Here is a 22,108-nt window from a genome sequence, read left to right on the forward strand (position 1 = left end):
GGAGCAGGAGCATCCCCGCACATGGTGCTGTGCCTGGCTGTGACACTTGGTGCAGAGCTCATCCCATGGGATGCAGCACTGCTGGCAGTGGGGACCCATGGCAGCCAACGGCCACCTCCATTTCCCTACTCAGCATGGAGGTTTTTGACTTCTGGTATGGAAAACTGCTGCCATGCAACTGCAAAGCAAACAGCAAGGACTGGGTGTTGGAAGGAGTCGGTAAAACACTTTGCAGGGAATTATCCCAACAGCAAGTTCTCTCGGCAGGCAACAGGCAGTCAGGCTTGGCTGACATTACAAACGTACAAGATTTGGGGCTGTTTCACTGCACCTTGTAGGGTCAAATGCATTGCTCCAGGGAAGGGATGGCGAGACACCAGCAGCACTGTGGGGCTGCCTGCCCCAGGAACAGTGGGAGCTGCAGCTCTGCCTGCAATGGGGTGACTGGTCTAGGGCAAGGACCCGTGACGGCAGGGCGTGCAGGCAGCCCCAGCCCTGAGGGATGGCTGTGGGTACTCCCTTCCCTGTAAATACGACAGAGCTGCTGGGCAGTGTGTGCCCCCATCATTGCCATCTCTTGGAGTGCAGCTGCAGGCACTGACTGCATCACCCTGACGCCACTCCACATTAGGCACTGCCTGGGCTGCAGGGTTGGCTGCTGAAATGTCCTTGTTCCCCCTCTGCCAGGGCAGAGGGAGTCCTGAATGTTGCTGGCAAGTCCTGCCCCACTTGCCCAGCTCCCGGGCTTCCCTGGGCACCCTGGTGTATGTGGCAGGGTGCTCAGCCATCCTGGAACTGCTGGAGGGGGTGGTGGGTGCTGTAGGGCAGGGCCTGTGGGTGAGCAGTGCCTCACTGGGGGCTGACAGGGCCATGCCAGCAGTGCCAGGCAGCTGCCCACCTTTCTGCCTACCCTAGGCTCCCTGCAAGCTCTGCAGAGGTCAGGGAGATAACAGCCCACAGCTCTGCAACTCCCACCACCCCCAAATTAACACCCTCCACATGCCACTGCAGCAGGGGTGGGAAGGGTCTGGTCCCCCATGCAGCCTGGGGCAGGCAGAGACATGTCCTGCCTGGCCTGGGCACAAGAAGGGCTGGCAGGAAAGGGAGGGCAGGGATGTGCTGGGGAGATGGTGAAGGGCAGGAGCTGGGGTGACCCCGTAACCCAGTGGGGGACCCTCTGGCACCCCCAGACCTGCTTTCCAGGCTGGACCCAAGCCTCTGCTGCACCGTTTCCTTAGGAAAAAGCTCTGTCCTTGCCTGCACATCCCTGCCCTGCCTTCCCCTGCCTTCTCTGGGGAAGGAAATCCTGCAAGAGGGACTAGGTGGGGGACAGGGGAAAGGGAAAGTAACAAGAAGAGAGGTGGTGCGAACGCCCAGGGAAGAAAACCCAGTGCAGGCAGGGAGAGAGCCCATGCAGGCAGGGAAGAAAGCCAGGTGAGGGCAGGGACCATGGGCAGGAGGAAGAGCACTCAGTAAGGCATGAAGACTCTTTAACAGCATGTCAGCCCTGACGTCACCCAGCACTTTCGGTTTCTTGGGAAGTGACGGAGCCGGAGCTTTGGACCTTCTGTGGTGGCTGAAAGAGGCGCCATGGCAGAGCAGCAGCCTGAGACTGACAGCCCTGGCAACTTCTGCATCTTCATTAAGACTCTGTCCAGCAGAACGTTTAAGGTGCCAGTGTCTCTGGATGACAGTGTCCAGGACCTTAAGGTCAAGCTGAAGGCACAGGATGCTTCCCTGGTCCCCGACAGGGGAAGGCTGATTTACAAACAGAGTGATATGCAGGACCACCTGACCCTGCGAGACTACGGAATCACACCAAACTGCATTTTGTACTATTTACAAAGGTGTAAGTGCAGGATGGCCTGGGGGAGGTGGGTGAGGATCAGGCTGGAGGTGGGAGAGGGGGAGTGGGTGCAGATCGGGGTGTGTTCCAAGGAGGGACCCTGGCCAGGACCACAGGCAGGAGGGAAGAGGCAAGGTGGCTGCGGCCATGTGTGTGCCAGGGAGCTGCCAGAACATGCTTGCACTGGAAGACGGGAGGAAGGCAAGGGCCCAGGGATGCACCTATGCAGGACAAAGGCAGGAGAGAGAGGAAGGACTCTGCTCCTGGAAGTTGAGCAAAAAATCTGCTCTCTGCATGGCAGTGGGGAGGGCTGGGGAGGAGGGGCTGGGAGCATGTTCTCCTGCTCCCTGGGACGGGCAGCTGGGTGGGCTTCCTGGTGCCCAGCAGCTTGGTGTGAGTGGGCACAAACCAGCAGGAAGAGGTAAAGGTGTGACAAAGAGGGAGAGGGTGGGCAGAGGATGGGATATTCCTCTGGACATGACCTGGCTCCTGAGCTTTTCTCTGCTTTGTTGCAGTGCAAGGTGGTGGTGCAGATATCAGAGATCTCACTTTAGGTAAGGTCATGCCCTGGTCCTCACTGACAACCTGGTGCAGCGGGGCTGGTGGAGCTGCACGGTAGTGAGCGTAGGACCTCAACTCACAGCATGGTGGTGAGCATGTCCCTGCCATGGTTCTTGGAGGATGTGGAAGTTGTAGTAGGTGTGGGAGCGTATGGTGGTTCACAAGGGGACCAGTATGGCTAATGGGACTGGGAAGGTTGGGTGAAGGCTGTTTGAGAATGGCTTCTTCACCCAAACATGAGGCAAAAATGACAATGTCTTCCCGTTGTTCCAATCACAGGCTTGCCCATAAGGCAGCAGGCGGCAATCACTTACAAACGTCTGACAGACAAGGTCTCGGGGAGCGCAGAGGTGAGGTAGCACAGGACATGATGGCTTAGGCATCACTCAGGGGTGCCTGAGTGAGAAACACCATGGGGCTGGGGTGGAAGGCATGGCTGCAGTGCACAACTCTCAGCCAGCCCTGCAGATAGGGGCCTGGTGCTGCCCATCACCACTGCAGCACTGCACCACAGCAGGAGCTGGTGGGTGCTGCCCTCGGTCCCAGGAGAGGGACCTCTCACTGCTGGCACACCAGGTGGGAACAGCTGCTGCGCCAGCCTGTTTCCACCCTGCAGGAGTGGGAAGCAGGGCCAGCACTACACCTGATGCTGGGGATGTCGCTCGTGTTCTCAGAGGACCTCTCCTCTGGCTTCTAGCAGGCAAGCACAGCTGGAGGGGAGAAATACGACTTTCCAGTGCTTTCTGCTATGCAGAAGAGCCATCACTCCATGAACCTGGTCTCACCACTGCAGAGAAACTGCTGGCAGTGCAGGAAGGAGGTAAGGGCTTTGCCGGGCCTGGCAGAGCACTGTCATACCCAAAGGAAATGGCACAGCAGTGCAGGGAGTGACCCTGGCTGTCATCTGGGAGGTTGGGTGTGCCTTCGAAACCTGTTATTCACAGCAATTCTTCATCTTCCAGGAAAGTCCAGTCATTTTTGCTAATCTATCTCGGCATGCAGTGCCCAGTTTCCAAGTTTGTGGGAGGAAAAATTCCACTTGCTCACATGCCAAATTTATTCTCACTGCTAAATATTTCATCTGCTTGTGGCCGCTGTCCTCTCTGCTGATACACCATGACAGAGAGGGAACAGTGCAGGCTTTACTCACAAGAAAGTCAACAGCCAACAACATTTTCACTCTCAGGAAACAGAAGCTTTCCTATCTGGAATTCCCATTTGCAAAATACATCGTAAAAATCAGTGAGTAAAACGCATAGTTTGGATCTCCAGGAGCTGCTCTGCATGTCCACACATTATCTCTCCTACTGATGCATGGAGGATGCATGGACTAACCGATGCCTTCCCCACCCCAGTGGCATCTACCCAAGCTGGGCTAAGTGTTCAGCCCTCCTTGCTGAACAGGATTTCTCTTGGGCACCACTACAGGGATCTGCACTAAAGGGGTCATGAGCCTCAGGCATGAACAGTGCTTGTTTTAGATCCCAGGGCAGAGGAGTTGCCAGTTGATTTTTCTGGCCTCTTCACCGATGAGAATGACACCTTTCTGGGCACCAGGCCGCAGCTGCTGATCCCCTGCTGCTGCCTGCATGGCTCTGAGCTCCCACGCCAAGCTGCATTGTGCTTCACTGTAAATCCCAGCACACCTCCTGCAAGCAGCACCCAGCGTGCAACACCCCATTCAGTCCTAAACTGCCTGCTCTTGTGTTGCAGAATCTTCCAGAAGTGAAGCCGGAGATAACGCAAGACTTTCTCAAGTACCGCACTGAGTACCGGTAAGAGCTGTCGGGCGAAGTGGGAGCACCTTCCCAAAGCTCTGCCCCAGGTGGCATAAGCCTATCACCCCTCCCACCTGCAGAGCTCACCTCCCTGGTGCAGGCATCTTCCAGTGTTCCATCACAGGCCTCAGCTTCAAGGTAAAGTCGGAAGTGACCATCACCTACAGATATGCCACCTGGACCAGGCACCTGAGCAAGGCTGACCAGGAAATGTGGGTGCCCGCTGGACCCCTCTTCCGCATCAAGGTGCAGCCTGGGATCGTGCAGGCAGTCTGCCTCCCCCACTTCATCTGCCTGGCAGGTACAGCAGCCACAGGGACCTCAGTCTCCCAAGCCACCATCCCTGGGGATGTCTCAGTTCCTTGGATACCTCTCTCCAGACAGGGCTGAATTCTCCCTTCCCTCCAAGGTCCCCTGTATGCCCTTGTATTACTCTCTTTGCTTTGGTGTCTATCCTTCTCCTTGTCAAGCCTCCACAGTGGTCCCTTTCGAAGTTCCTGCTCCACACCACCAGCTCCTCCTCGCCCACCCTCTCCTGCCACCTGCTGTGATGACCCCCAGGCACTACCGCAGTCCAGCTCCCGGGCTCCCCTGCAGAGTTTCTCAGCTCTTTGGATCTAGGGCAGCTGCGGATGGCAATGACTGTCCCTGCTCTGCTCCACCAGGACAGGAGCCAGCTGGCTGCACCCACCCACAGGCTGGACCACCCTAGGGTGGGATGCAACAGGCCTGGGCAGAAGAATAAGTGGAATGAAATTGTCCATTTTTACCCAGGCAATATGACAAGCCACAAGGCTTGTGTCTGGATCCGCTGCCCGGCAGTGCTCTTAGTGAGCCACTGTTAATGGGCGGAGAAAGAGCATCAGCACCTGCAGCTGGGCTGCAGAGTGGGCAGAGGAGTCCCAGCCCCCCATGCTGGGGACCCTGACACAGGCACTGGGTGTGCTTGCTGAGGGACTTTTCCTGGCAAATCCATGTCCTCATCTGAAACAGAGCATACTGCAAAAGGAGTTTCTCGTTGCATGGCTCCATCCCGCCCAGGGCCTGGCAAGCACAGCCATGTCAGCTGAAAAGTGGCTCTACGCACGTTTGACACAGCTGTGATAAGCAAAATGTTGTAATTATATTGATCTGTCAGTTTAATAGCAAAGTGAGCTCCAGAGATAACCCCAGTGACTGGGCATCAGCGGAGCTTTCTGACCCAGTCATTCCTAGGGATGTCACCTCACGATGCTCAGGCTGCTCTGGTGATCAGAAACTAGAGTGGCTCATCACGCAGCGACTGCCTGCCTCCCTGGTATGTGGTGGTGTGGCACTTGTATGCAGGATGCTGCAATGGTGCAGTCTGACTATTTTCATGGTCCCAAACTGCCACCTTCAGATCTGCAGTTTCCTGAGCCTGCAGGAAGACTGCCAAAGGCCTGCAACTCCCTGCTGAACCCCAAAAGCCCAGGGCACACAGGGGCCTAATGCAGAGCATGTAATTGTCCATGGGCCCATGTTTCCTTTCTGCTGCTAAAGCCTTAAAGAGAAGGAAACAAACTGAGAGGGTGCCAGGATGACTAAACAGAACCTTGTTGCCTTTGCTGTCTCTTGCAGAAGAAGTAGACACCAGCCTGTGCTCCATCGCCCATTTTAAATCTGGGCAGATGACCCTGGAGAAACCAACCAGACTGGTCGCTTGCTCTGCTGTCCTGGAGAATCCCAGCTTCTCACTGCTTGGGGTGCTTTGGAGGAAGTTACGTTCAACCTTAAATTCACTCCCTGTGCACTCCTTGGTGCTGATCTTCCAGCAGCTCAGTGCTGCAAATACAACTCTCCACCTCTACCTCATTCCAGATGACAACTCTGTGAAGAAGGTAAGACACAGGGAGATTTTCCAGGTTAAAAAAGGATGACATCTGGGGTGGCTGCAGTAGGAGGGACTGGATTTGATAAGCAGGCATGCTCCCAGTTTTTCTGCCACCAGCCTCTGATTCACACACAGTACTGTGCCCCTATCTCCCACTGTGGGACAGCAGCTCCTGCCTCCCCCACTCTCCTCTTCCACAGATGCCTCCAGGAATTGCTCTTTTTTTGTTTGTTTTCAACTGGGATTGGTAATTTCAAACAATCAGTTCAAACTGAACGAAGACACAGTTATGATCATGTGTTCAGCTGGGACAGCATGTCCTAGCATGAGCAAAGCTGTGGCACAGGATGGTCTACAACGTGGAGCAGATATAGGACTTGCTGGCCGCTGCCAGACACAGCAATAGGTGGCTGCATACCAGCCATTCTCCTGTTGTGGGCAAGTCCTTACCCTCTTTCACAGTGACAGTGCATTACCCTGCCCGTGTTCCTGCCTGCACATGGTAGGTCCCTGCCTGTGCCACGCGGGAGCTCCCTGGCCCCTGAAGCACAGCACTGCCTGTAATACTCAGCAGTCTGTTCTGACTGGGTTGGTATCTTCTCTTCTTGACTTTCTGAGGGCTACCTCCAGTTCACAGCTCTTTTTGTTTTTTCCTCTCTCAAAAGTGATGCTTGATGTTTACAGGCCATTGAAAAGCAAGAAATAGATTGGAATTCAAAGCTTATTCCCAAGCCTCCTCCATTCAGACCTCTGTACTTTGGCTGCAATTACCAGGTGACCAGTACAAAATCCGTGGAGATAATGCCCGAAGTAAGTACGATTGTTTCCTTTTTTTTTTTTCACTGAAATAGAAAATACAAGAAGCTTCTGTCTTCAGCCATATTCTGCTACCAGAATCTGTCTTACTAGGTCTCAGGCTCAGAGGCACAGGGAGCTGTACTGGTTACAAGTGGCAAAGGTATTTCATGATACACACAGAAGGTGATGAATCTCTGCTCTTTGAGGTTTTCCGTACTTAGCTAGACAAAGCCCAGGCTGAGCAGATTTAGACTTGACATTGGTCCATCTTTCAGAGGTAGGTCAGACAAGACAGGCCAGAGGTCCCCTCTAACCAAAATTTGTGATACTGGCAGCATAGCAGAGCCCTGACATGTGCATCTTCCCTTGTCTTTCCTCTTGCTGGTAAGGCCAGGAAGCACAGGATGATGTATGTGAATTCATTGCAGATCCCCACGGTGAGAGAGACTCAACTTGCTCCTTACCTTTACAGGCACAATTGCCATTTTGCTACAAGAGTCCGAAGGAACAGCAGCTCTTTGTTGAGATCTACATCAGCAACATGGCAGAGGAAATTGGGCTCTTTATGATAGACACACGCAATGACACTGTGGTCTGGAGGACATCACTGAGATCAGGTAGGAACAGCAGGCCCATCTAGGAGCTCATTCGCCTTGGCAAAACCAGAGGTGCGCCACCCAAGCAGACCCCACTCATTTTATGGTCACAGTCGTCCACGTATCCTGCAGGGGAAGCAAATCCTATGTATGCAGCGATTGGCCACTGAAGAATAGGGACCTGAAAGGACACCCCAATGTCAGTAGACCAGGGCTTCAGATTTAATGTGGAGTTTCAGATGCTGGGGTTTAACAGGGCGTGACAGCACTATCTCTGTTCTCTTGGCTACAGTTTGCATAGAAATCTGACTTATTTTTAAAAGTCCATTAATGTAATGAACACGCATGGATGTGCTAGTGCAACCACTCTGTGATGCAGAGGAGGTAAGGAGAATACCAAAATTTTAGTGAAAATCAACATCTTAAAAAACTACATGTTCCAGCCAACGGGACTTCCAGATTTGCTGGGTGCGACACCAGTGTGTGAAAGAGCACCCAGAGTGCGCAGGATCAGGGCAAGGCCAGATGGACCAGAGCCTGCCTTCAACACACGTCTCTGCTCACAGTGGCATCACGAACGTGGCATGCAGCAAGCCTGCTGATGGTGTGGGCACTGCTCTCTTGTGGCATCAAGCGACCATTGCTTACAACTATCCTGCTTTAGGGCTGACTGTACGGACTTGGGTCCCATGCAGAACTTCGGTCAGGACAGCAGATGATGGAGGCAGGAGGAGCAGGGTTAGCGATGGCGGGTGCCAAGACTTCTGTTCATGTGTCCTCTGGGAAGACAGAGGTGCAGCCAGCTCCAGAGTGGCAGATTCCTAATCTCCATGCCTCTCTGCCCAGCTGCTGCCAGGTCGGCTCAGCAGCCACTGCACATGCCATTAACTTCATGTAGCAACACCCACCTGTGGGGTCCCCTGTGGGAAAGCTTGGCAGAGGAGCGGCAGGCAGCAGCATCTCACAGCTGCAGGGTATTGTCTGCTCAGTGTGCATTAAGACCCCTTCTCTGTTGGTCTAATCCAGCACCCCCTAAAAGTAACACCTACAACCATGCAGAGCCTTGGATCTTTTACTGAGATCTCCACAGATGGGCAGGAACAGTAGGAGGAATGGCTAACAGCTTTGTGGAGGATTAGGCTCTCGGGAAGATGTGGAAGATTAGGCACCATTATTTCAGTGATGGCATATTCAGTGATCTCTCTTCTTTCTCTTTCAGGTGATATTAATCTTCCTGCCTGTGCCTCCAAGAGCTTATCAGGTCAGTACACTGTCTCAGAGCGGCATTTCTAGAGTCTGAATCTGTTTCTTTGGAGCTCACCATCCTCTGGTTTAAAGTAGATATAAGCTTCTTTTCCCATCCTTATGACAGTTTCTACACAAAAAGCCTTGAAAGCTGCAACCTCAAACTTTTACTCCCACATTGCTGGCAGCATGCTCTGTGCCATGCTGGTGGGTAATGTGGCATAGTGCAAGTGACCCTCCAAGCTGATTTGCCTCCTTTGGGGACAGATGTGGTGTTGTTACAGAGAATGAGCTGCAGCTAGTACACTTCTCAATCCATAAATAATGTTTCATTGGAGTTCTAGTAAATGGTACAGCTGCTGCATCCCATACAGACAGCTCAGGGCTGATAGCTCCTGTGCCAAACAGGAGCGTCTTCTGTGGGAGTGATGCCCCCGGGAAGGAGCCTGTAGCCAGGCACTGGCAGAGGGGATGGCAGGGCCAACTTTACAACAGCTCCGGGGTTTCTGACCAAGGGGCTTTGCTTTCCACTTGCTTCAAATTCAGTAACAACAACATGCTGCCCAGCAGTTTTGCAGGTACTATCCCAGCCTAATTTCTCCAGGGCCAGAACACTTCATCATTACCTCTTGAATCCTATCTTATTAATGAAATGCCAGATCCAAGAGGACACCCAGGCAGCTAAACCACAGGTTGAGGCAGATAGGCCTGGCTCAGATAGACACAAATGCAGATATTTGCATGTTATTCTTTTTGTTTGCCATGCACATGGAGTCACCACACTGGCCAACAACCTGCCTAAGAGCACTAGGAGGGTAAGATGGCAGGGAAGAGCAAGGACAGGACAAGGGGCAACAGTTTTAAATTGAAAGAGGGCAGGTTTAGATTGGACATAAGGAAGACATTTTTTACACTGAGGGTGGTGAGACACCGGAACAAGTTGTCCAGGGAAGTTGTGGATGCCCCATCATTGGAAGTGTTCAAGGTCAGGCTGGATGGGGCTTTAAGCAACCTGATTTGGTGGAAGATGACCCTGCCCATGCCAGGGGGGTTGGACTAGGTCTCTTACAACCCAAACCATTCTGTGATTCTACAAGGAGATGCCCGTCCAGGTGCCCACTTCAGCGTCATGTAGGAGGACTGGGTGGAGGCTTGGGAGAAGAAGCTGAGCAGCACTGCCCACTGCACTGACCCACGGCTTGCTCAGCACCCTGCTGGCATCATCTGCCTTTCCAGGCTCTGTTTCTTTACAAAGTGTTTGCAATCCTGCAATATTTCAGAGCTTTGAGTGACCTGTGTTCTGAGTTAGGAGCTCCTCACCTTGCAGGGTGGTAACTTAATGCCCAGACACTGCAGGTGTCCCAGAGGGGACAGTTGCTTGCAGCTGATGGGGTCTGCCCCCGACCTCGCCTCCTCTAGCTCTGACCTCACGTTCCTTCCCCTTTCCTTGCCCTGCCTCCAGTGTTCCCACCGCTGATGCAGCAGGTGCCCATCCTTTCTGGCGGAGGGATGGAAACACGTGGCTGTGGGACAGGGTGCACAGCCATGGCGTCTTCTGGCTTAGGGTGCCACGTACCACAGTGTGGCACTCACCTGCGGCTGCCTGGACACGTGCAGCACAGTAACACGGGCTTGGTGTCTGTTAGGTGCAGCTTTCATGAAGAAGCACAAGACCAAGCTTTGCTCCAGGATGACGCAGCTCTCCACCATTCTGCTACACTTACGGGAATCAAATGTCATCAACAGCGATGAAGAAGAGGAGGTGCAACGTCAAGATACGAGTCAAAGGAGGAATAAAGTTTTGCTGGAGCTAGCTGAGAAGAAAGGGCTGGAGACCCAGGAACAGCTCTACCAGATCCTCCAGAAAAAAGACCCATTCCTCATCGCAGATCTGGAGAAATACAGCTAGACCTGGGAAAGCAGACTGCTTTTGCTCCCATTGCTTTGCTTATGGGAGCAATGGAAGGGCAGTCAGCTTTACCAGCACCTGAATCTGGACCTTTCAGTGCAAAATCCACAGTGCAAAGTAGCAATAAGCATTCTGAACCACCCAGTCTCAGGCCTGCCTTACTTGGCTGACTCAATTGCCAGCAGTGGACAACCAGTGTCATGCTGGCCACTGGTGAGAAGCTGCTGGAACAAGAGACCTTGGTTCCCAGTCAGTGCCAATACCTCAGACCTGTCTGCCTCCCTGTGACAGGGCCTCTGGCTCTCCAGAAGCTCCAGGCAGCTGCCAGCAGAGGAGCTCCCATCACAACTACCTCCAGGTCAGCCTCCCCATCCTCAGTGTCCATGGACACCTCACAGCTGGAAAAGGGGAGCTGCTTTACCAGCTTCTTTGCTGTCTGCAAAGTCTTGTTCTCATGTGCAAGCCACAGGAAGCTGTAGATGTTGATATGAGCCCATATCAACATCAAACCTTCCCCTCGTTTCCCTCCAACCTAGTTTACCCAAATGACCAAAATTCACTGAAGGAGTAAACAAGCATCGTGACCCCAGCAGCAGCTGGGTGAAGGAGGCCCTCCTAAAGAAGCCACAAAAAATAGCCAAGATAGGAGATACACGTCCGTGCATCTTCAGGGAAAGTCTGACTCAATAGCCGCTGGTTTACATTCAAAAGAAAGACAGCAGATTATTTTTAAATCACATTCTTTGTATCCATTAAGTCAGTTCTTTCTGGATCATGTGGATGTCTTCACTGCCAGCCAGGGTAGGAGCAGTCTGCTCTGGTGTCCCGTATTTCAGAAGAGACTTTTTGGGTCAAGCTCAGGTGAAATTCAGACTTGCCTAAGTGGAGACAGCAACCTCTGGAAGCTCAAAGGAGCTTCCAGGGACTGTTGAGTGAAATGGTCTCCACAACTCTCCGTGGCTTTGTGAGGTGGAAATGAGACTGCTGCTTTAAGTATTGCTTTACATTTATTCCTTCTCTTGAAGACCTGGAGAGCACATTGCTGCTGAAACATGCTGTTAGGGTGTGTGTTTGCTCCATTGTCAAGGACCTTCACTGCAACTAGAAATAATGTGAAAAGGAGGATGCTGGAATCAAGGCCATGCAGGGACACACACCTGGCTGCCCGATGACAAGGGAAGCAGCGAAGGGGACCGAACATCACCGCTCGCAGTAATTCACGGGCTATCCAGAAACCACGCTGGGGCTGGCCTTTCCAGGAGGATCAGGCCAGGCTTTGCAACTGCTGAGTGTGTGAACCTGGGGGACCCCGGACATGGGCTCTGTGAGGGGAGCAGGAATGGACCCATGGGAACAGGAAGGGGAACCAGGAGGAACAAAACGGTCAGAGGCAGAAAGGAATATAAAAGGGGCCACTCAGGCGTAATCCATGGCTGGCTTCCCTGAGCCCCTGTGTGTAGCCACTACAGTCCGTCGTATCCTTTTATATTTTCTTATTAAATGTTTTCTTAACTATTTCTCTGCATCATCTCACTCTCTATCCTTGTGAATGTGTGCTGCAAGGACCAAGTGCCAGCTACTGTGCCTGCGTCAGGGGATTTGGTGTCACCTACTGGAGTGAGTGGGGGCCTTTAACCTCCAGCCACGGGGTCGGAATAGTGTCCCCAAAACTAGCTACTTGGGGGGACTGGTGTGAGGTGAATGAGGGGCTCCACTCAGTCGGAGCTGAACCATGTGTCACAGCCTGTGTGTCTGGTGGGGAGATGAGGGTATCCTACCAAAACATGGTGTGTGTGGGGTGTGCCTGTGCATTCACCAGCAAAATTCCAGCTGGACCAGCTGGTGAGCCAAGGACCCATGGGGTTGCTCAGAGGGCTAGGGTGCGGGCTGGGGAGCCGGCAGGACAGAGGGGCCACGTTGATGCTCGGGGGACCCATGAGTGCGCATGTGCTTGTGAACCCAGAGGGTGTGCCTGCACTAGTGACCTCCTGCCTCTGCCACCCCAGAGGAGGAGGGGACGGGGATGGTGTGTGGTGTGGGTCCGCTGCATGGGTGCTGATGACAGCAGGGCCTTGCCTATGGGTGTATGTCCTGTGTCTGTGTGTCCACTCGTGTCTCTGAGGCATATGCTCAGCTTCGCCGCTGTTTGAATCCACAAAGGGGAAAGCGGCAGCCACAGCCACAGCCTGGGCAGGGACCCCCGGACCCCTGGGATCTAGCGGCCGGGCGGGGGGCTCCCGGCGGGGCGGTGCCGGAGGCGGCCACGCCGTTATGTCGCCGTGCACACGCACGGTGTGCTGGGCTGCTCTTCCACTTCTCGGGCCGTGGGTGAAACCCTCAGCCGCCCACGGAGCACTCAGCTCCGCGGCCAGGAGCGGGCAGCACGCTGCCCTCACCGCGCACCCGCAGCACCCGCTCCGCCCGCCCAGCCGGGAAGCCGGGCCCGGGGCCGGCAGCGCCGCGGACGGCGGCGGGGCCTGGCGGGAGACGGGGCGCGGCGGGGGCGGGGCGCGCCGGCATCTCCACCCGGCATTGGCGGGAGGTGGCCGAGGGGGAGGCGTGGCCGCTCCCTGATTGGTGCTCTCGCCGCGAGGCCGGGGTGGGTGGGGCTTAGCTCTCGCGGGAACAGGGCGCAGCGCGGGAAATTCCTTCCGCGGCGGCGGCGCGGCCATGGTGCTGCGGGCTGGCGGGGGGGACCCCGAGGGAGCGCGCTGGGGGCGGCGGGCCGGCGGGTCCCGGGAGCCGGCGGGGGCTGAGAGCGGGGCGTCTAGCAGGGACGATGGCCCCGCGCTGTCCGCTCTCAAGCGCCTGGAGCGATCGCAGCGCACGGACCGGCTGGACGCGCTGTTCGGCTTCGAGCGGCCGGCGGAGCCCGGCGAGAGGACGGGGTGGCTCATCAACATGCACCCGGTACCGACCGGCGGGGCGGGGGGGCGGTTTCCACGGAGAGATTGCCGGTAGGACCGGGGCGGGGGAGTGTCCCACAGGGAGGCCCCCGGTATGGCCGGGGGCGGGAGTCCCATGGAGGGGCCCCGGGTGGGGTTGTGTCTCACGGATGGACCCCACTGAGTCCATGGTGCCTGTGGGCAGACGGAGGTGTTGGACGAAGACCGGCGGTCAGTGAGCGCTGTGGACTACTACTTCATCCAGGAAGATGGGAGCCGCTTCAAGGTGAGTCCCCGGGGGACTGGGTGGGGTGCAGGGTCCCATGAGGGGACCTGCTGCAATCACCCATCTGCTCTCTCCTAGGTGGCCCTGCCTTACAAGCCCTACTTCTATGTCGCTACCCAGAAGGTGAGGAGGGGACCCTGGGAGAGCCGAGGTCCCCAGAGAAGGGGACAGCAGGTCCCTGCGGAGTTCGAGACCTCCTGGGCATCCTGCTTTGGGATGGTCTTCTCCCGAGGGACAGAACTCGCTGCTCAGCACGGGGATCTCTTTTCAGGGCTGTGAGCGAGAAGTGTCTTCCTTCCTCTCCAAGAAGTTCCAAGGGAAGATTGCAAAGCTGGAAACTGTCCCCAAAGAAGACTTGGACCTGGTCTGTATTCCACCGCCGTCTGCGCTCTTGAGTAGCGGTTTGGGTTTTTTTGGACCTTGCACAGCTCTAGTGAAGTAGGAAGAGACTGAGTAGGGAAGCAGAACAGTGCACTTCAATCTCCTAGTCCTGCTTGTGGTCCCTATCAGAAACGTGTTAGTTATGGCTAATTGCTTATCAGTAGTAATTACATTCATCTCCTTGAGCACATCAGCTGTTTCACAGTGTGTTCAGGACATTTAATTGCAGGAATTACAGAATGATTGGGGGAGGAGAGGGTGCTGTGGGAGGGGAGTGCTGCTCATGCTTGACCTGCTCTTCTTCCCTGGGTACATCCCGCTCATGGTCCTGCCCGCACAGGCAGCAGGGCTGGCTGGGTCCTTGCTGTGCAGCTCTTGTGCTTTTCCCTGATGTGCCCACCAGAGTCTCCTCTTGGTGATTGACTCTCCCACCCATTGGCACCTCTTTTTTGGCCAATTCTTCCACCCGCATCGGTCGAGTCTGCCTTCCCCACCCGCTCTTATGGTGGCCACCCTCAGTACTCATTCCCCCTGAGCTGGCATTGTCTTGCTGCTTTGCAGCCAAACCACTTGGTCGGGCTGAAGAGGAACTACATCAAGCTGTCCTTCAACACAGTGGATGACTTGGTAAAGGTGCGGAAGGAGATCTCTCCTGCCGTGAGGAAAAACAGAGAGCGAGACCAGGCGAGCGATGTCTACACAGCCATGCTGTCGAGGTGGGAGCTCTCCTTAGGGTGGCCAGTCGGTCCCTCATGTTAATAATTAGGCGGCATTGATTATTTCTTAGCTGTCCTCGGAGAGATGTTGTCCTGCCTGGGGTCTGACCTTGGCTATTCCTCTCCGCCATCCATCTCCAGGGTGGTTTTTCCAGCTCAGTGCTGCACATCAAGAGGCCCCAGAGCCTCTGGGATATAACGTGCTGTGGTGGTACCTCTGCCTGCTGGTTAAATAGATTCCCTGTCCCCTGAGAAAGGATACTGAGAGGCACTGGGCAACCTTACTTCTAGCTGTGACTAAAGGGGGGAAAAAACCCAACAAACATTTTCCAGCTAAAAAGCCAGGCACTTGTTTAAAAGATTGGAAACACAGTTGCAGACAGAAAAAAAGTATGAAACTTTGGTTTTAAAGTCATCCAGAATATACACGTGAAAAATTCTTTGGTTTCCTGGCCCTGAAGTCTGATTTCAGTTGAAACTTGAGGAAGAATAATCAAGTGAGACGAGCGCTCCCTGCTCACCTGGAAGGTGTACTGTCCCTTTTCAAAGTGCTTCCCAGGTTGCCTCGTTATGCTTAGACCCATTACCATGCTTATAAATCCAGTGGCCTAAGAACCATTCATTATAAAGGCTTTTGTCTTTGGGGGTTTTGTCTGTCTGTATCTCTGAGCAGACACAGCTCACAGATGTGAGAAGAGGGGAATTTAGAGGGGAGTGACGGGACTGCACGTGTTGTCCATCCCAGGGATGCCTCTGCAAGCAGAGGGTGGTGGCATGGTGGGGAAGTGTTCCCCATTCTCTCCTGTCACTGACTCATGCTGCTGGGTGTCACTGGTGCCCCATGGCTGTCCATCACAGCTGAACCCAAGGAGATGTGCACTCAGGTAAGGTGGCTGTTTCGCTCTGCTCCTTGCAGTGCTCTGAGTGGAGGCAGCCTGAGCATGGATGATGAGGAGGCTTCCAGAAAGGTTGCCAACCAGATGGACAACATTGTGGATATGCGGGAGTACGACGTACCCTACCACGTTCGCCTCTCCATTGACTTGAAGATCCATGTGGTGAGTAAGGAATAGGAAAGCTGGAAGAGCTTTGCTTTCCTGCTGCCGTACTCCTGAAGTGCAGGCAGGGCAGAAATGTTTTCTCTCCAGGACCTTTGCAAAGGTGTCAGTGAGGATGAGTTCCTGTGTAAAGCTTAGTCCTGTACCACTGGGCTTGCTTAATCAATGACAGGCAGAAAAGTTAAATGATTGATGCACAGCCACAGTTTGAGTCTTTCTTCTGGGCTGTATTTAATTCGCGCAGCTCTGTCCCCAGCAGCCGAACAGAAATGATGCAAGAAACTGGCCACACAGTAAGGCACTGCCTGCTCTCCTCTCTCAACAGGCTCACTGGTACAACGTGCGATACCGGGGCAGCACCTACCCCCCCGAAATCACCCGCCGAGATGACCTTGTGGAGCGACCGGTGAGCGTTGGTCGGGCAGGTGTCAGTCTGTCCAGGTGCCTGGCTGGTGTGTCCACCCCGAGGAGCTTGTTTCCAATGCGCTGCTGCTGTTACACCATAGTGTGCAGGGGGAAAGCTTTGTTTCTAGGCTTGGGTAGTAATTTTTGGGTTGATAAAGCAGTAAAATTATTACTGGGGAGGGTCTGGTTTTCTGTTTGATTTAGCACTGGGCTTAATGGGAATTACTATTTAACTAAAAAGTCAGCTGTAGAATATTTTCTAATGGATTTGGTCCTGCTCAGGATCCTGTTGTTCTCGCCTTTGACATTGAAACTACCAAACTCCCTTTGAAGTTTCCTGATGCAGAGACAGACCAGATCATGATGATCTCCTACATGATTGATGGGCAGGTAAGGGACAGCAGAGTGGTTTCCTCCATGCTCACCAGCAAAGCCGGGAGCAGGCCAGCATTTTGCCTCCAATGCAGCTTGCTCTGGGCTTGCCTTGCTGCTGGCTGCTTGGTGTGTGTGGCTGTGGAAGTGAAATTAAAGTCTGAATGATGCATAAGAGATTTAGTTTCGTGGTACCCGGCTCAGGTTGCTGGTGCTCCTCTGAGGGAGCAGTAGCAACCTGGAGAGCACAGGGACAACTCGGCTGTCCCATGTTGTTTCCTTGTGGCATCCTTAGCTGATGGCAAGCAATGATTCAGCGTATAACTCCCAAACAGTTGTTCCCCCTTGACAGAATCTCTGGCTTTTAAGAGGAAAATGTCCCATTGTTTGGACAGCATTTTCAGACTGCCTGCAAGCCAAGTCCTCCTAACTGCCTCCTTGTCACTTCTCTAGGGCTACCTGATCACAAACAGGGAGATTGTCTCTGAGGATATTGAAGACTTTGAGTTTACGCCCAAACCGGAGTATGAGGGTCCATTTTGTGTCTTTAATGAACCCGATGAAGTAAGTCAGTTCTGCCCAGCAGACTTTTTACCTGCCTGGAGCTCTTGTTGGCCAAAGAGAGCTAATTGCTTGGTAGGCTGCCTCGCTGGGGAATGTGGTGGGTCCAGCAGTGCAGGTCATGCTTTCATTTCTTGGTAGTAAGGGTAAGAGAGGTCAGGTTTGGGCTAGGTGGGGAGGAGAGAGGAAGGGTGGAGTAAACTGAATGGTATCCACCACTTCTCTGTGGAGGGGATGAAGTTACGTTATATATCTATATATATCCATATATATATTTTAAAAAAAAAATCTTTTCTACTCTTCTGTTTCATCCTAGGCTCATTTAATCCAGAGGTGGTTTGAACATGTCCAGGAGACAAAACCTACCATCATTGTCACATACAATGGAGACTTCTTTGACTGGTAAGATCAGGAATGAAAACTAAGCTGGCAAGGTGTCACCTGAGCTGTGGGGCAGGGTCAGGTACCAGCCTCAAGGTCTTTCCACAGCTCACACAGTGGTGATAATGTGTGATCCATGCTAACTGTCTGGCCAGTTTGAGCACCTCACCAAATCCTGGGGTCTTTGGCTTGGAAGGATGAGCTTCTGTAGAGTCCCATCTACTTGGCTGAGGAGCTTTAAACACTCGTCAGTGTGGCAGTGTTGGTGTATGGACAAGCCCACTCTTGGGAGAGCATGGAGAGGGTCAAAAGAGGTCTGGAGGATATCAGGGAGAGGGGTGCAGGCAAGCCCTTGGGAAGCAAAGGGAGAGGCACCACGTGCCTCCACCTCCTGGTGCAGGATGTAAGCAAGCAGCTTTGCCTCTTGGGTCATGGTGCAATTCTGTCCTGCAGGAAGCTTTCCCTGTGGCCAGATATCACAAATAAATTGCAAGAAGAATTCTTCAGGTAGTTTGTAGCAAAGCATTTGTGAAACTGTTGTCAGAGATGAAGGGAAATGGCTGTTCTGTTCCTTCTCTTCATGTTGCCTCTTTCCCCAGGCCCTTTGTGGAAGCAAGAGCAGCAGCTCATGGAATTAATATGTATCAGGAAATTGGGTTTCAGAAGGACAGCCAGGGAGAGTACAAAGCATCCCAGTGCATCCACATGGACTGTCTAAGGTACCAAATCCTGCACCTCTACCATATAAATGCATCTTTATCTCTTGAATTTATATAAAATACCTACAGTTCTATTTGAATACTGTCCTCCTGTCTGTTGGAAGCTTTCATGTGTCGCACCTCCCTAGGCTGGCATGATAGTCCATTTCTTTGACTGCTGCTTCCCCTTGGCGCTCTGCATACTGCAGAAGCTGCCACACCTTCCCTGTGAAGGGCTATCAGGGCTGTGTTTCTTCCTGCAACCTGCGGATGACCGTCCTCAGGTGTTTGAGGTCTGATCTGGGAGAAAGGGTGGGATAAGATCAGGCCACTGGCGTGGGGAAGGGGCCGTACACTGACACAACAGCCTCCTGGCACAGCCAGAAGAAGAAAGGACACGTTGTGCATGCATGGGAGAGAGACAGAAGATGAGGTTTTTAATGTGGGTTTCCTCTACTGGAGCAGTGTCTGGACTTTGCAGAGCGGCTGGCTGTCCTTGCAGTCCTGGTGGTGTCTCCTCCAGTGGTTAAATGCTTATCTTAAAGCCACTGAGGGAGTTGAAAGGTGGTGTTTTGGAGCAGTGGTGATGGTATGAACGGTGGGGGTTTTCCTGGCCGGGATTTAAGTGCATTGGCAGAGATGCAGGATATCTAAAACTGGGCAGCCTCTTACGCCATTGTGCTTGGATGCTTGGCTCTTGGCTGTCCTCAGTGAGTGGTCCCCATTGCAATCAAGTCTCCGTTCGCAGGCATGAGCCCCTTTTTGAAGGGCAGGCCTGGTTTCTCTGCACAAGCTGGTATTGTCATGATTCTGTCCAGGTGGGTGAAGAGAGACAGTTACCTCCCAGTGGGAAGTCACAACCTGAAAGCAGCAGCTAAAGCAAAACTGGGTTACGATCCAGTGGAGCTGGACCCTGAAGAGATGTGCCGGATGGCTACGGAGGAGCCTCAGGTATTCCCTCCCTGTGCTGTATCTCCTCTGAGCTATCGGAAAACAAGCCTAAAGCAGCTGAAATATGATTGACTCCTTAAAGTGTTACAAAACGTTTTTGCTTAATACAGTGGGTTTTGAGAGATTAACTCAATCTGTCTCCTCAGATTGCCAGTGCCTTAGAGGCACTTGAGCTTGTGGGGGGAAAGAACAGGGTTTCTTTGAAGTGGCTCTAGCACTGGCATTGTACTGTGTATTTTCTGTATTTATTTACATCAGTGCAAGGTGGCAGGTGCCACCTAAATCAGAAACACCACAAAAGGCCATGACTTGCTGGAGGGACAAGAAGTAGGCTTAGTGCTCCAGGTGTCCTGCACAGGGGACGTCTGCTGAAGCCCGGGAGCAGCCTCCTGATTCCCAAACGGAGTGGCATCTGTGCCATGAGCTTATCATCCCCATTTCTTCTCATTCAAAGCTGATGTATTGCTGTGTAATTAGAGCTAGAGCAGGACGTCCTCAGAAGCAAACATTATTCTTTACAGTCCAGAATGAAGACAAATACACCTTTCCCTTCTTCCCGCTGATATGAGCGTGTCTAGCAGGAAGCAATTAAAGGTTATTGTCATTGAGCTGCTCTATCACATGTGATTGGGATTAATTTGCCTCTCACCCTTCGCCAACAGACCCTGGCCACCTACTCAGTGTCTGATGCAGTTGCTACCTATTACATGTATATGAAGTATGTGCATCCTTTCATTTTCGCCTTGTGCACCATCATTCCCATGGAGCCTGATGAGGTGGGTGCACTCCTGGAATGATGATTTCTTTGCTGGGTGAAGAGCCATGTCTCCCATGCTAGAGGGGCAGTCTGGCCACAGACCTGATTCCCGCTGCCCAGGCACTTTCCTAGCCATGTCAGGGAGGGAGGATGAATCTGGAGGCTACTCCTTTTTCTCCACAGCCCTGGGGTGTTTTGAGAGAGGTGCCTAAGAAAAAGAGGCCTCAGGGTTGGCAGTACAGGGCTGGAGCAAGGATGTATGGCTGATGCTCCATGCTCAGTCAAGTTTACTTGCAGTCATGGTCATGCAAAGCTGGGTCCCCTGATGGCTGTTGTCAGCTGTAGGGAGGGTAGGTAGGAAGCTGTCTATGCTAAGCACATAGGAAATGTCCCTCTATCCCCTTCTGGTTTAGCTTACAAAGGTGCTCGGCAGTGGAGTAGTATCAAGCTGCTGGCATGACACAGATGATGGCAGCAGAGGTCTGGATGTCTTGGCACTGTCCATAGCCTGCTCTCCTCCCAGCTAACATGAAGGAGTTGGTGTTGGTTTCTCGCTTGCTCCCATCGGCCTTGCCACGGGCTGCAGCCCTGCCTGCTGTGTGCTCGCATGTGTGTCACCAGCTGAAGCCATCTGGCTTCCCGATGTGGCTGTAAGGCCAGGCCGGTCCCACCAGTGCTAGTACAGCAATTCTTGCTGAACCACAGGATGGTTTGGGTTGGAAGGGACCTTCAGAGATCATCTAGTCCAACCCTCCCTACCGTGAACAGGGACATCTTTTACTAGATCAGGTTGCTCAAAGCTGCATCTGACCTGACCGTGAACACTTCTAGGGACGGGGCATCTACAGCTTCTCTGGGCAACCTGTTCCAGCGTCTCACCACCCTCATAGTAAATAACTTATTCCTTATACCTAATCTAAATCTACTTTTTTCTGAGTTTAAAACTGGCTTTGATGTCCCTCCTGCAGGTGTTAAGAAAAGGATCTGGGACACTGTGTGAGGCACTGCTGATGGTTCAGGCCTATCATGCCAACATCATCTTCCCCAACAAGCAGGAACAGGAATTCAACAAACTTACAGAAGACGGCCACGTGCTGGACTCGGAGACGTATGTGGGAGGCCACGTGGAAGCACTGGAATCTGGGGTCTTCCGCAGTGACATCCCCTGCCGCTTCAAAATGGTAAGGGGCCACACAGCCAAGCCCTGTCATCGCTGAGCGTGGTGGTGTGGAGTAACCGTCTGCTGTTGTGAACATCTTCTGTGTGTCCCTTCTGGGCTTGGGCAGTACCTGTCATCCTTCAGGACACCTTGAGCACCTGAAGCTGGATGGAGCTGGGCTGGGAGGTGATGGGAGGAGGCCTCCAAGTGGCCCTCTGTGCTTCACTGGGAGAGCAGGTGTCATATGTATCACATACTGGAAGCAAGCCAGACCTTGCTGACAGCAAGAGAGAGTGGTGAAGTGGGGTTTTGAGCCAGTGGCTCTTGGAAGATATGCCTCTGTCGCCTTGGGGTCCTGTCCTCCCTCTGTCCTTCTCCCACCCAAAGTAAGCTTCTTCTGAACCCTTCCTGGGCATCTTTCACCTGTTTCTGATTCATGCTGCTATTTCCATCACGTCCCCCTTGCCCTGTGTCGTGGTTTAGCGGCAGCTCAGCCCCACACAGTCGCTCGCTCACTCCCCCACCGGTAGATGGGGGAGAGAATCAGAAGGGTAACGCTCGTGGGTTGGGATAAGAACAGTTTAATAATGAAAATTAAAAGAAACAACAGTAGAAATGCAATGTGAAGGAGAACAACGAGAGGCGCAAAGCCCCGGGGGAGGGGGGAAGGGAAGGGAGGGGAGAGGGGGAACGAACCGCCGGAACAAACCGCACGCGCCGCAGCCGCTCGCCGCCCGCCGACCCGACGCCGCGCCGCCCGCGCGCTGCCACTGCCCCCCTCTCAATATACTGGTCATGGTGTCACATGGTATGGAATGAACCTGCCATTGGCCAGTCGGGGTCAGCCGCCCCCACCATGGCCCTGCCCCTCCCAGCCCCCCCTGCCACGCCACGCGGCAGAGCGCGGGAAGCT

The 22,108-nt window shown here is 53.5% G+C and overlaps 2 protein-coding genes across 4 annotated transcripts in view; both read left to right on the plus strand.

Annotated features, from left to right (window-relative positions):
- The first annotated feature begins 1,544 nt into the window (after positions 1 to 1,544).
- LOC142064792 (caspase recruitment domain-containing protein 8-like) lies at positions 1,545 to 12,102 on the plus strand. Of its 2 annotated transcripts, none has more exons than XM_075110219.1 (11): positions 1,545 to 1,849; positions 2,362 to 2,400; positions 2,687 to 2,757; positions 3,105 to 3,227; positions 4,121 to 4,182; positions 4,266 to 4,486; positions 5,785 to 6,044; positions 6,722 to 6,847; positions 7,308 to 7,452; positions 8,651 to 8,692; positions 10,323 to 12,102. In XM_075110219.1, the coding sequence occupies exons 1-11, from the start codon at positions 1,591 to 1,593 to the stop codon at positions 10,583 to 10,585; spliced, it is 1,611 nt and encodes a 536-aa protein (XP_074966320.1). In that variant the 5' UTR covers positions 1,545 to 1,590; the 3' UTR covers positions 10,586 to 12,102. The 2 variants fall into 2 exon arrangements, with proteins under 2 accessions (XP_074966320.1, XP_074966321.1); XM_075110220.1 differs by having other exon boundaries at positions 3,108 to 3,227.
- Positions 12,103 to 13,240: 1,138 nt separating this feature from the next.
- Positions 13,241 to 22,108, plus strand: part of POLE (DNA polymerase epsilon, catalytic subunit) — a 36,850-nt gene continuing 27,982 nt past the window's right edge. For both annotated transcript variants that reach the window (XM_075109918.1, XM_075109919.1), the window contains exons 1-14: positions 13,241 to 13,495; positions 13,676 to 13,756; positions 13,835 to 13,879; positions 14,028 to 14,120; positions 14,699 to 14,853; positions 15,770 to 15,911; positions 16,237 to 16,317; positions 16,599 to 16,706; positions 17,142 to 17,252; positions 17,566 to 17,651; positions 18,230 to 18,349; positions 19,147 to 19,279; positions 19,942 to 20,055; positions 21,005 to 21,217. In XM_075109918.1, the coding sequence (XP_074966019.1) occupies positions 13,256 to 13,495; positions 13,676 to 13,756; positions 13,835 to 13,879; positions 14,028 to 14,120; positions 14,699 to 14,853; positions 15,770 to 15,911; positions 16,237 to 16,317; positions 16,599 to 16,706; positions 17,142 to 17,252; positions 17,566 to 17,651; positions 18,230 to 18,349; positions 19,147 to 19,279; positions 19,942 to 20,055; positions 21,005 to 21,217 (1,722 nt within the window). In that variant the 5' untranslated portion in view covers positions 13,241 to 13,255. The remainder of the gene's footprint in view (positions 13,496 to 13,675; positions 13,757 to 13,834; positions 13,880 to 14,027; positions 14,121 to 14,698; positions 14,854 to 15,769; positions 15,912 to 16,236; positions 16,318 to 16,598; positions 16,707 to 17,141; positions 17,253 to 17,565; positions 17,652 to 18,229; positions 18,350 to 19,146; positions 19,280 to 19,941; positions 20,056 to 21,004; positions 21,218 to 22,108) is intronic.

Source organism: Phalacrocorax aristotelis, chromosome 15, assembly GCF_949628215.1.
Source record: "Phalacrocorax aristotelis chromosome 15, bGulAri2.1, whole genome shotgun sequence".
Classification (NCBI taxonomy): domain Eukaryota; kingdom Metazoa; phylum Chordata; class Aves; order Suliformes; family Phalacrocoracidae; genus Phalacrocorax; species Phalacrocorax aristotelis.